Consider the following 12,759-nt stretch of genomic DNA (forward strand, 5'->3'; position numbering starts at 1 on the left):
CACAAATGGCAAAAAAACCCCTGAAAAGATTATAACACACCCTTGCTCCATTTATAATAAAAAGGTTTTGCCTTTAGTTCTACATTAAGATATATTTGTAAGATATGGGGTTTTGCCTTTTTTTTAAAGTAGAATGTTATGCCAGGATATAGTGTACATAAAGATTCCTGGAAATCAGCTTCAAGTTTGTTTTGACTTTAAGGTTCATTAAAAATAGGGGCGTGGCCAAGATGGCAACCTAGGAGGACGTGTGAGTCCGAGCTTTGCTGGCTGTTATTTCTTTTATCCTGATCCCTGGCTGCCTTCTCACCAGGTTACTAAGCTACAATAGCCCGGATGCCATACAGAACATGGCGGCAGGCGAAAAGGCTTTGTTTCCCGCAATCCCTGGAGGATACAGCCCAGATTGTGGGTCACCGTGTGGCAGACTCTCCGCGGCTGCTATCCAACATGGCGTCGCAGATCGAAGCTGACGATCCGGCAGAGATGCCACAGCTTGGATTCCCGGAGGTAATGGCTGCGACTGCCTCATGCCAGGCCACCCTGACAAGTAAGATTGAGGCAGTGCAGCTTGATATGAGCTTGATCCGCCAAGACCAGGATAAAATCCGATCGAGGGTGACAGAGGTGGAGTAGAAAGTGGGGCTGACGAAGGATACCGTTGTGGAGCATGCTGCATCCATTCCCACATTACAAACGTCCGGGCCTTGGAATATAAAGTGGACGGCTCAGAGAACCGGAGGAACAACCTCCAGATTGTGGGCAATCCCAGAGGGGGCTGAGGGGAAGAATCCCACAGTATTTGTAGAAGATTTATTGAAATCATTTCTCCCGGCTGCTCAGTTCTCTCCCTCCTTTACCGTGGAGCACGCACACCGGATCCCTCCTGTCCCCGGTCCACCCGGCTCTAATCCCCGCACCCTGATTTTCCAGATGCTTAATTTCAGAGACCGGGATGAAGTTCTCAGGGAGGCGCGCAAGGCTTGGCAGCTGAAGTTCCAAAATGCAAACCTGCTTTTTTCCCCGGATTATTCTGTTGAAGCGCAGAAGCTGCGCAGATCGTTTGACCAGGTGAAAACATCCCTGCATGCGCAGAATATCAAATATAGCATCCTATTTCCAGCCAGATTGAGAGTGCAGGACGGCAAGACGGTGAGGTTTTTTACATCTCCTCGGGATGCGGCCACCTGGCTTGAAGCCTTACCGCGACATCGTTAATTGGGGGTTTAACTGAATCTCCCCCAGGCTGCTTGGATGCTATGCTGCTGGCTAGGGGAGCTTTGAATCAGTCACTATTGTGTTACTCTGTTCGCGGCCTTGTAAAGCCCCGGCACTTGCTTTTGGCAGCCTAAAACTCCGCTGTACTGGATAATATGGCTGATCCGGTGCTGGTACGTGTATGGGGCAAATGGAGTCCTTTTCCTTTCCTTAAATGGTTGGATGAATGACTTTACTACGATTGTATCTGCAGTTGACTGCCATACGGTTCTTTTGCACACACAACAACATAGATGGATGGACAGGACTCTAAACGGGACAGAGATGATATTCTATAGTCTACCCATTGAGTTGCAGGGAACTGTTATTGCTATGGTCTAGAGGCAGTGACCGTATCACTGCTTAACGGTCTTGGATATCATGTTGAATGTATCCTAAATGATGAACCGTATCTGCATTTTCAAAGTGGCTCTGGTTTAATGAATACTGCCTGTTTCCGGTACTGCGGTCACCCATTAGTTGGATGCACAGCTTCCAGACATGGAATAGGGAATTAGGCTGAGTTGTTGAATTCTGTCATATATTCCTGTTAATGCACTGTAAGAGCCTAGGGGCTAGAATGGGTTTGCAAATATCCATAGTTTTACTAGCTTTTGTTAGCGTTATATAGCTCCTTACGCTTGTAAAATGAGCAAGGAGGGAGTATGGGTTACTTTTCAGTTTTGTTAACTAAGATGTGCCCCTGGAATCGCCCAGGAGAAATGTCTATACATTTACTATTACACCAGCATCTTTGTTGTCTTGTTAGACAACACCATCTACTATAAACGCCCCTACTATAGTTTTACTAGTTGGGTTCCTTGGGTACCTATGCATCACCAGTTTCAATGGGGATGTGGGGGAGGGGGGGGGGTTTTCTGCCGTTGCAGATACTGGGGAATTATAAAATTACTGTTCAAAACTGGAGTTGCTTTGAATACAATGGGGCCCCTTTGCCCTTCATTTATGCAATTTTTACTTACAGATGTGGCTTTGTTTATCACTTCTCACATTACGTACTGTTCATTTGGTGGGTGGACTGGAGGAAATGTCTTTAAGGTCATGTTTGGGGATGGCTGGGACTTGCGGATCCGAAATACTTCTCCCTTACAGATTGTCTTATGGCTAATATCTCCATTATTTCATGGAATGTCAGAGGACTGAACTCAGTCCTTAAGAGGTCTCTTGTCTTTAAATTTTTACAGAAATACACACCACACATATGCATCATACAAGAGAAATACCTGATTGGCTCTAGGATCCTTTGCCTAAAAAGGGCTTGGGTTGGAGCAGACTATCACTCTACTTACTCAAATTACGCCAGGGGTGTGAGTGTGTTGATCCCTCCCTTTCCAGGTTCTTGATATTAAAACAGACACTGGGGGAAGGTATGTGATTATTCATATGACTGTGTATGCTAGACGGCTGGTGCTGGTGGGCCTTTATCTTCCACCTCCTGCGAGGGTTCAACTTCTATACGACATTATGCAAATTGTTATGGGGTATTGCACCCAGGAGATCTTCCTTTTCGGGGATTTTAACTTGGTGCCCTCTCAGGAGATGTATAGACTGAGCTCTGGGGCTCGCATCTCTTCGGACTTGCTAAATTGGGCAACCACATTTGCGCTGACTGATGCATGGACACATTTTCACCCTAGAGATAGAGAATACACCTGTCACTCTTATAGAACCCTTTCCCAAATAGATTTGGTCTATGTGTCCACGGGTGCGCTTTGCTGGATGAGGGAGGTCAAACACCTCCCGTGGGGAATATCAGATCATGCCCCCCTTAGTCTTGCTGTCTCCTTGGATAGGTCATCAGGTCCAAGGCTGTGGCGTCTATGTCTATCAAGGTTCTGGGCGATGGATGACAGGATTCAGGAGGCAATGTCAGAGGCTATTTGTAATTTTTGGTTGAGAAATAGAGAATCTGCTAATGCCCTTATCCTTTGGGATACATTTATGGGTTAGGGGAGAATACATATCCCGTATATCTTCATTGCAGAAAGGGGCTTCTCAGGCTTTAGAACTATTGGAGGAGGAGGCGGGGGCTTGTTAGGCGACATATATCAGATCCCCCAACTATCCCTAATCATCAAACATGGCAGAGGGCTCTGAGGGAACTTTCATTACATAATGTGGAACAAACTAAAAAGTCTATGTTGCATTCTACGCAAAGGATATTTGAATACGGCAATAAAAACGGGAGGTTGTTGGCCTGGCTGGCGCATGGTTAGTTAGGATCCACACACATTGCTGGTGTCCGTAATGCCCAGGGGGAACTGTTGATCTCGCCGAAGGATGTTAGTGATAGGTTCTCCTAATTTTTTCGAGATCTATATACGTCTAGAGCAGACGGTGACCCCTCGGCATTGCAGGAATATTTGAATAGTATCCCATTCCCAATGCTATCTGATGCACATAGGTCAATGCTAGATGGGGATATTTCCCTCGAGGAGTTCCAGGTTGCTATTGGGGATCTCCAGAGTGGAAAGACCCCTGGGGTAGATGGACTGCCTACGGAGTTTTACTCCCAGAATGTAGAACTTGCGCCCAAGTTCAAATCTCTTTTGTCTGGACTTGCCGGCGGGGATGCTCTGCCCGAGTCTATGGAAGAGGCGATCATTGTCTTGATACCTAAGCCTGGTAAGGATCCTCAGGAATGTGCGTCGTATAGAAACCATTTAGTTACTTAATGTGGACACCAAATTGCTGGCCAAGATTCTTGCCACTCGTTTATCGTCGGTTATATCAACACTGATTCATGTGGATCAGACTGGGTTCATGCCGGGCAAGGGTACGGATATCAATATAAGACGCCTCTTCCTTAACTTATCCATGACTCATGACAACTCTGGACACAGAGTGATTGCCTCTCTGGATGCCGAAAAGGCGTTTGACTCTGTGGAGTGGGAATACCTCTGGGGTGTGCTGCACCGTTTTGGTTTTGGTCCGGGCTTTCTTCACTGGCTTCAGTTGTTGTACCGAGCACCAAGGGCTAGGGTGCGCACTAATGATAGGATTTCGGATCCCTTCCCACTCCACAGAGGCACTCACCAAGGATGTCCATTGTCACCTAGCTTATTTGCCCTTGCAGTGGAACCACTGGCAATGTTGGTTAGAGAGTCTATGGAGGTCAAGGGGCTGCAGATAGTAGACTAGAAGAGAAAATATCCCTATACGCGGATGATGCGTTGCTCTATTTGAACGACGTTGGACCGTCCTTACTAGCTGCCCTGGATCTTTTTATTAAGTTTGGCACTGCATGAGGGATCCGCATAAATTGGTTCAAATCGGTCCTCTTTCCTTTGCACAGTGGGGCTTCTGATGGGGCGAACGATATGCCTCTGACATGGGTATCGGAGTTTAAATATCTCGGGGGTTTGGGTGTCCAGAGATGTTGCCCAGTACTATGGCCTCAACATGCTTCCTCTGCTCCGTCTCCTTAAGGAGAGGTGTCAGTCGTGGTCTGGACTTCCTCTAAACCTGCTGGGGCTTATAAATATCTTAAAAATGATGCTTTTGCCCAAATTCAATTACCTGTTCAGAAATAGCCCGATTTGTATTCCGTTTTCCTTTTTTCGGGAACTAGACAGTTATATCATTTCATTTATCTGGAATGGCTCTATTCCACGACTGGCAAAATCCACACTGCAACTACCTATACAGTTGGGTGGGCTCGCTGTCCCCAATTTTAAGATCTATTACTGGGCTGCGATGCTTGTGACGACATATTGGTGGTTTGAGGGGAAACGTTCTAATGCCGCGGTTTGTGTGGAGGTGGCTCGCCTGGGGTCTATACTGGAATTACAAAATTTGATTTACAGAGGGGTTAAGGCATATGTGGAGCTGCCTGCTCCAACTAGAGCAACACTTCAGGTATGGAAAGCGGCCGGAAAGGGTTTTTCCCTCGTGGAGCGTTGGGCACCTGTCCAGCCTCTTTGGGGGAATCCTAATTTACCCCATTTTCAAACGATCCCTGATCCCCAGCTATGGGCAGGTTTTGGTATAAAAACACTAAAAGATATTATGCCCGCTGGCGTACTAATGTCCTTTGCCTATATGTCTAGGAAATATGGGCTCCCAGGATGGATGTATTTCCGCTATGCCCAGCTGCACCACTTGGCTTAGGGCACAGTTCCCTGTCCCACCACTCCTCCAACTGGACCCATTGGAGGATCTCTTATCTGATAGTGACTTAAAGAAGCCCCTGTCTGCTTTATACAATACCCTGTTGCCTAAGGACTCTCCCAAGATGGATAGGTTGTGGAATGCATGGAAGTTAGATATCCCCACATTGGACAGAGAGGACTGGGAGACCTGCCTGGAGCAGGGTCCTAAACTGGTGGTCTCAGCTGGAGATAAACTTATACAAACAAAATTTTTGCACAGAATTTACTTTACCCCGCCGAGACTATCCAGGATGTACACTGATAGGGATCCACACTGCCCTAGATGCCGGATGCAGATTGGTACATACCTTCATATGTTTTGGGACTGCCCCGCATTGTTGACGTTCTGGGCGGGGGTATTTCATCATTTAAATGTCCTGATGGACTTGTCTGTCCCCAGAACGCCTGAGTTGGCCCTATTGGGAATACATGAGGATGAGAATAGATCTCACCACAGTAAAATTTTAATCTCGTTTCTCTATTATGCCAAAAAAGAAATCCTCTGCTAGTGGACCTCTGCTGGCCCCCCAGTCCTCTCATCCTGGGAAAATAGAATTAATGCTGCCCTGCCTCTATATAAGTTGACGTACATTAGTCGGGGATGCCCATGGAAATTTGACAAAGTCTGGCTTCCTTGGACTACTTAGTAGAGAAGCTATAGGACTCTCATACTGATTGTTATGTCCAAAGATAAATGAGTTATAGTGGGATTGATTGGTTTTCTCTTCACCGCCTCCTGTATGGCCTCTCCCTCCTCCTGCATCTTCTTGCCCCATTCCCCTTGCCCTCCCCCCCTCATTCTCCTCCTTCTTACCCTGCCTGATATGATCCATACATGTGATTTTCCCTTACTGCATTAAGTGTACTATGTTTACTTATGTTGGATAATGTGCGATAGACATTATGTGAAGATTGATATTGCTTGAAGACATATATGTGGACTGTATGACATTGTAAGTACTGCATATTTTTGTTTGCTTTGTACTGTGAGTTATTCCTTTCAATAAAGCACTCCTGATTGTTAAAAAAAAAAAAAAAAAAAAAAAAAGGTTCATTAAAAATTGTGTTAATTATTATCTTGGTTGAATAGGTTAACACACCAGTACCTACTGCAGTGAAAGCAGCTCAACCAAAAGTCTCTGGAAAGTTGAAGACACCCAATGTGACAAGTCCGGTGCCTGGTAAAACAAATGTCAGTAGCCAACGAAAGCCGAAACAAGTAGATACCGATAGCTCGAGTGAGTCTTCAGATAGTGAAGAGGAACCTGTAGTTAAGGTACATTAGCGTATCATCAATGCATTACTTGTACGAGAGTCTAAGATGTTTTCCACCTTCATTCACTATTACAAGATGGTTCCTTGTTGGATCTTTAATCTGAACATCATAGAAATGATCTTGGAGCAAGGCTCCCTTAGCTTGGTTTCAGATAGCTATTGTAGATGACAAAGCCAGGTAAAGCAGATGAAATCTTGCCACTGGCTTCCACAAGAGATGCAAAAAGTCAGGGGCTATTTTAACCCACAATGAACTTCACCTTGGAGTAGTTTGTTCAGTGGTGCATTCATAGTGAAAGGAAGAGTCTGGATCAGTCTATGCTCTACTTCCTTACAGAATAATTTTCAGGCATTATTCATGACAAAGCTTCCAATTGACTGCATGGACCTGTTGATGCCAGCACAGAAAAAAGTTGTAGTGCAGTGGTTAAAAGATGAATTCTTGTATCATTTACCTATGGAAATTGCTGTTCCTCTATTTGCTATACTTTTTTGCCAGGCATTGGCTCCTGAGCTGCAGTTTGTGTAGGGTCATTGCTGACCAGATTGATAAATGAGAGATTAAAGTGGTTACAAACCCGAGACCTGAAATGTTTTCAAAGCTCTGAGTGTGATTTCTCCTTGTTTCCTGTTCTGTTATCTGTAACATATATGTAACTGTCAATTCTGACAGCTTTTCCATTACACTAAGTAAAAAAATGGTTGGGGGAGGAGAGCAGTGTGTGAAATTTAGTTGCCCGCCCCCTGCTTTATGCTGCTGAGAGATGACAGATTCTGTGTAAATTCTGTGTTGTAGAATGCTGTACAGAAGGTAACTGCTCCAGGTCCAACTGCCATAAAGATGAAACAAGAAAACCAGTCCGACAAGGTTGTTAAGACTCCACTAGCACCTAAACCTCTACCAGGCAAGTCTACTGGTACCAGTGTGGCTAAAACACCCTTGAGGGCGGATGAGGAAGGTTCCAGTGAGTCATCAGACCGTGAAGAGGATACAGCTGAGAAGGTACTATACCCCCTGAAGAATTGTATTACTCTTTCTTGGTTATGTAATGCTCTAACTTACTCTAGGTTCACTTTTGTAGAATATTAAATAAAAGCGGTTACCCATAGCAACCAGTCAGATAGTATATGGTGTTAGTCTAACTTAAGCAAAATTTGTTTTTTATTTCATACATGTACTTGTATAGTGCTTTCCATTTACGCAACATTGTATGCATAAATTGTTCATTCACATCAGTCCCTGCCCTCAAGGAGCTTACAATCTAAAGTCCCTAACTCACATTCATACACACTCCTACCTACTAGGGCCATTTTAGACAGGAACATATTAATCTACCAGCATTTCTTTGGGGGGTGGGAGGAAACCCATGCAGGCACAGGAAGAACATGCAAACTCTGTGCAGGTAGTGTCGTGGTGAATTGTGACTTTTGAGAATTTCATCAATCAACAGTGCTATATTAGCACCTCAATAAAGTAGAGCTTTACCCATAACAACTTGATAAAAAATAATGTTCTTTAGCAAGGAGCATACATTCTACATTAATAATTATGCTACCAAAATGAGTGCGTGCTGTAAATTGCCTCCAGCATTGCACCTGTTTCTTCTTGCTGGAGGCTGCCATTTTGCTGAAGCCCAGAGCTTGTGAACAACAGTAAATCATAAAACGAAACTAAACCCATCGATTTTAACAGTTTTTAAAAAAAATGTAATTCCTGGAATGCTGGGATTGCTGTCACATTTGCTTGTGTCCTCAACCAAACTGTCAAACCATCAAATCTCTGGTGCAGCACAACGGTTGGTACAAATCAAACCTCCTTGGCTGTAAAGGATAGGGGGGTTTAATTCCGCTTAAGGCTGTCGGGAGATCAGCCTCTACAAATTCGACACAGTACCTAAAAATGGAACGCAACTGAGCTTGCGCAGAGCAAGGTGAGATATTTTTGTATTACTGGATTTTAAACCGTTTAGGCACTGATTTTTAAAGTGGATGTAAACCCTCCGTACACCCAGTGAATCGAACAGCCTCAGATGATCTCAGGAATGAAACTAATCTCCCTACATAAGTTTTACATGTATATCTGCTGTCTTTCTCTTTCTATATTCTTTAGAATTCTTACATCAGGTTTGAATTTTCACTTCCTCATTCCGCTGTAAGGGTGTGTATTCCTGTCTTATACTGGGAGACAGCTGATTGGAGGAAAGGCACACACCCCCACTCCACATTGTCAGAAGAAGGAAGATACTTTCAGAGCTGTGCTGTGACAAGACAAAGCTCTCTGCTGATCAATTTATATACATTTATAGCAACCTCCCTGGACACACATTTTCAGCTACTATCATCTCCCATCTCGGGGAACTTGTCAGAAGTTATGCTAACAGAGTAAAGAAACATCGGTAACACACAGGACTTAGGTCTTTGGAGAGAGATAATAAAACACTTTAGATGGATGTGCCTAGGTCATATTTCATGAATCAGGTTTACATCCACTTTAACCACATGCCGACCAGCCGCTGCAGTTGTACTGCAGCAGAATGGCACGGCTGGGCGAAACAACGTTATGAAACGTCGCTTCGCCCTGTGGCCACTAGGGGGCGCGAGCGAGCCGATGCGTGTGCCCGGCGGTCTCGATCACCGCTGGGCTCCCGCGATCGCTCGGGGCACACGGAGAACCCGGAACTGTGTGTGTAAACACACAGTTTCCGTTTCTCTGAGGGGAGAACTGACAGATCGTACAGAGTATGAACAGCGATCTGTTAGCTTCCCTGCACAGTCCCCATCCCCCTTCAGTTAAAACACAAACTAGGACACACCTTCACTGCCCCCTAGTGTTAACCCCTTCACTGCCAGTGACATTTTTACAGTAATCAATGCATTTTTAATCGCACTGATCGCTGTATTAATGCCAATGGTCCCAAAAATGTGTCAAAATTGTCCGCCATAATGTCGCAGTCACGATAAAAATCGCTGATCGCTGCCATTACTAATAAAAAAAAGAATAATAAAAATGCCATAAAACTACCCCCTATTTTGTAGACGCTATAACTTTTGCACAAACCAATCAATATACGCTTATTGCAATTTTTTTTTTTTTTTTTACCAAAAATATGTAGAAGAATACGTATCGGCCTAAACTGAGGGAAAAAAAAATATTTTTATATATATTTTTTTGGGGATATTTATTATAGCAAAAAGTAAAAAATAATGCGTTTTTTTCAAAGTTGTCACTCTTTATTTGTTTATAGCGCAAAAAATAAAAACCGCAGAGGTGATCAAATACCACCAAAAAAAAGATCTATTTGTAGGAGAAAAAGGGCGTCAATTTTGTTTGGGAGCCACGCCACACGTCCGTGCAATTGTCAGTTAAAGCGACGCAGTGCCGAATCGCAAAAAGTGCTCTGGTCTTTGGCCAGCCAAATTGTCCGGGGCTGAAGCGGTTAATGTTTTACATAGCTATCCCTGCAAAAGAGGCCAGACTGAAGTTAACTATCTAGTAGTTTCTGACTAAAGTTCAAATTTAAGCTGCTTAGGCTCTGCACTGCATTGTGGATCGTGGTCAGGACGTTCTTCAGCTCCAAATTTTCTGAAAGCAAGCATAGTCAGGCTGTGGCTGAGTGGAATGTGGAAAACACCCAGTGGTACCTAGTCTTCAATGGAAGATTAGATTATTTTGATTTACATTTCAAGTCCATTCACTTGTATAATTTGAAAGTGAAACTGTGTTCCTTTTATATATGGCACTGACATTCATTTGGGCAGTCCAGAATATATATACATTTTTTACACTAACACAGGTTTATTTCCTTTTGTATTGTTCACAGTGGGATTATTTTTTAATCCTTAACACATAGTCAGCGCATCTTCACACATTTAATCCATATTCCCGGTGTTCAGGGAATTTCAGGTGCAGCAGACGATCACTAATTGACTTGCCAGCGATTTCCTTTACCATTTGTACATATGTACAAGGCAAGGCAAGCAGAAACTCCCAGTCAGTGACTTACTAAATATTGGAGCTAGGGAATCCAAATGACGGCAAGGCAACTAGATTTTGGATGCTCACTAATAGAAACTTGGTGTATTTCACAAGAAAGATGCATTTTGTAACCAAATTAGCATGGATGGCTAAGACATGATTGCATTACAACCTGAGGATTGCGTCTTCTCTTACGTTTTATTCCTGCAGTCATAGGTCTTTCATTTTTTTTTCCCTCTAGCCTACTGCAGCACAGCCTAATGTTGGGAAGACTACAACACAGAGTTCTGCAGTGCTACAGAAGAAGCAAGAGAGCAGTTCAGAGGAGAGTGACTCTGCTGAAGAGGAACCTGTGAAAAAGGTAAGGGATATGGGTATATTCCCCCTTTAGCTTTTTCAATAAGACGGGCTATAAAAAATTTGTTTGAATAAACCAGGATCTATTTTTTTTTTCATGCGTGTGTCATGTATCTCCACTCATGACACACTGCAGCTATTTAAGTCAAGCAATGGTGTTTCAGTTCCTCTTGCTGCTGTGTTTAGATACAGAGACTTAAAGCTGAACACCGGGCAAAACACTAAATACACATCTAAATACATATAAGGGAGTTGTTTTACCCACATGGCGTATTTTTCTGATTTTTCATTGCTCTGTCACAACACGCAGCCTCTTGCTTAAGTACTGAGCCATCTGGACATATATGTAGAAAGGGAAGCGGGAACTCCTGGTATCCTTTTGGATGGTCACTAATAGAAATTGGTGTATTTAACAACAAAGATGTATTTTAATACCAAATACTAGCATGGGTGGCTGAGACATGTGATTGCACTACAACCTGAGGTTTGCAAGTTCTTAAAGTGGCTGTAAAACCAATGTCATCTTTTCTAAACTACTGCCATAGGGGTTACCTTTAAGGATATACATGCCTCCTGCATGTATCTTTACCTGTCAAATGTCTCCCCTCTGTCTGTTATGAGAGCTGAAAAACTGCATATTCTGTGGGTGGGTCTGTTGTCTGGAGCTTGGTGGGTGGAGTCGTGATGTCCGTAGACTCCCTGCCCACCTCTACACTCCCCTTGTCAATATGCATTTTCTCCTGTGCATTTTCCTACACTGAACTTCTGCTATGATCTCTAACATCCAGTGAAAAGACAGGAAAGTAACCACATGACTTCAGCATGCCAAAACATCCTGAGGTGTGGATCCTTGCAGAGCTGCTGAAGAAAGGAGTGGGGGTGGGAATTAAAAAATAATGCATGTCTTAGGCTAGTGCACAAGATATGTAAATCACCTGTCACTCACAGCAAGGGGGATTATTTGACAACGTTTTTCTCTGTTTGTCAAGTTTTATCTTACTGAATAATAAAAGAGGATTGCTCAGAGCTGAATTAACTATTTGTGGCAAGACTGGGCTCAAATGATAGGAAATCTTATACTCTACATTATGACATTTAAAAAAATAAAAATAAAAATTTCGGGTTTACATCCACTTTAAGTTTATTCTTGCAGTTATTTTTCCCTCTAGCCTCCTGCAGCTACTCCAAAACCTGCAGAAAAGCCTAGTGTTAGGAAGACTACAACACAGAGTCCTTCAGTCCTACAGAAGAAGCAAGAGAGTAGTTCAGAGGAGAGTGACTCTGATGAAGAGGAACCTGTGAAAAAGGTAAAGAATGGGGGGTAAATTCCCCTTTTTAGCTTTTTCAATAAGACTGCCTATAAAAAACTGATGTTTGAATAACCCAGGATCTCATGTGTGCCAGTAAGGTATCCCCACTCATGACACACTGCAGCTATTCAAGTCAAGCCACTGGGTTTCAGTTCCTCTTGCTGCTGTGCTCTTTATATACAGAGCCTTAAAGCTAAACACTGGGCAAAATAATAAATACACAGAAGCAAGAGAGCGGTTCAGAGGAGAATGACTCTGATGAAGAGAAACCAATAAAACTGATGTTTGATGAATAACCAAGGATTTTTTTTGTTTAGATCTCATGAGTGTGCCAGTAAGATCTCCCCACTCATCACACACTGCAGCTATTCAAGTCAAGCAATGGGGTGTTAGTTCCTCTTGCTGCTATGCT

General features: G+C 43.5%; 1 protein-coding gene across 3 annotated transcripts in view; it reads left to right on the top strand.

Moving 5' to 3' along the window:
* Positions 1–12,759, top strand: part of LOC141132540 (uncharacterized) — a gene marked incomplete in the record, with an annotated part of 127,613 nt that overhangs the window by 72,874 nt on the left and 41,980 nt on the right. For all 3 annotated transcript variants that reach the window (XM_073621090.1, XM_073621092.1, XM_073621091.1), the window contains 4 exon segments: positions 6,520–6,705; positions 7,501–7,707; positions 10,922–11,041; positions 12,207–12,344. In XM_073621090.1, the coding sequence (XP_073477191.1) occupies positions 6,520–6,705; positions 7,501–7,707; positions 10,922–11,041; positions 12,207–12,344 (651 nt within the window).

Source organism: Aquarana catesbeiana, linkage group LG03 (assembly GCF_042186555.1).
Source record: "Aquarana catesbeiana isolate 2022-GZ linkage group LG03, ASM4218655v1, whole genome shotgun sequence".
In the NCBI taxonomy this organism is placed as follows: domain Eukaryota; kingdom Metazoa; phylum Chordata; class Amphibia; order Anura; family Ranidae; genus Aquarana; species Aquarana catesbeiana.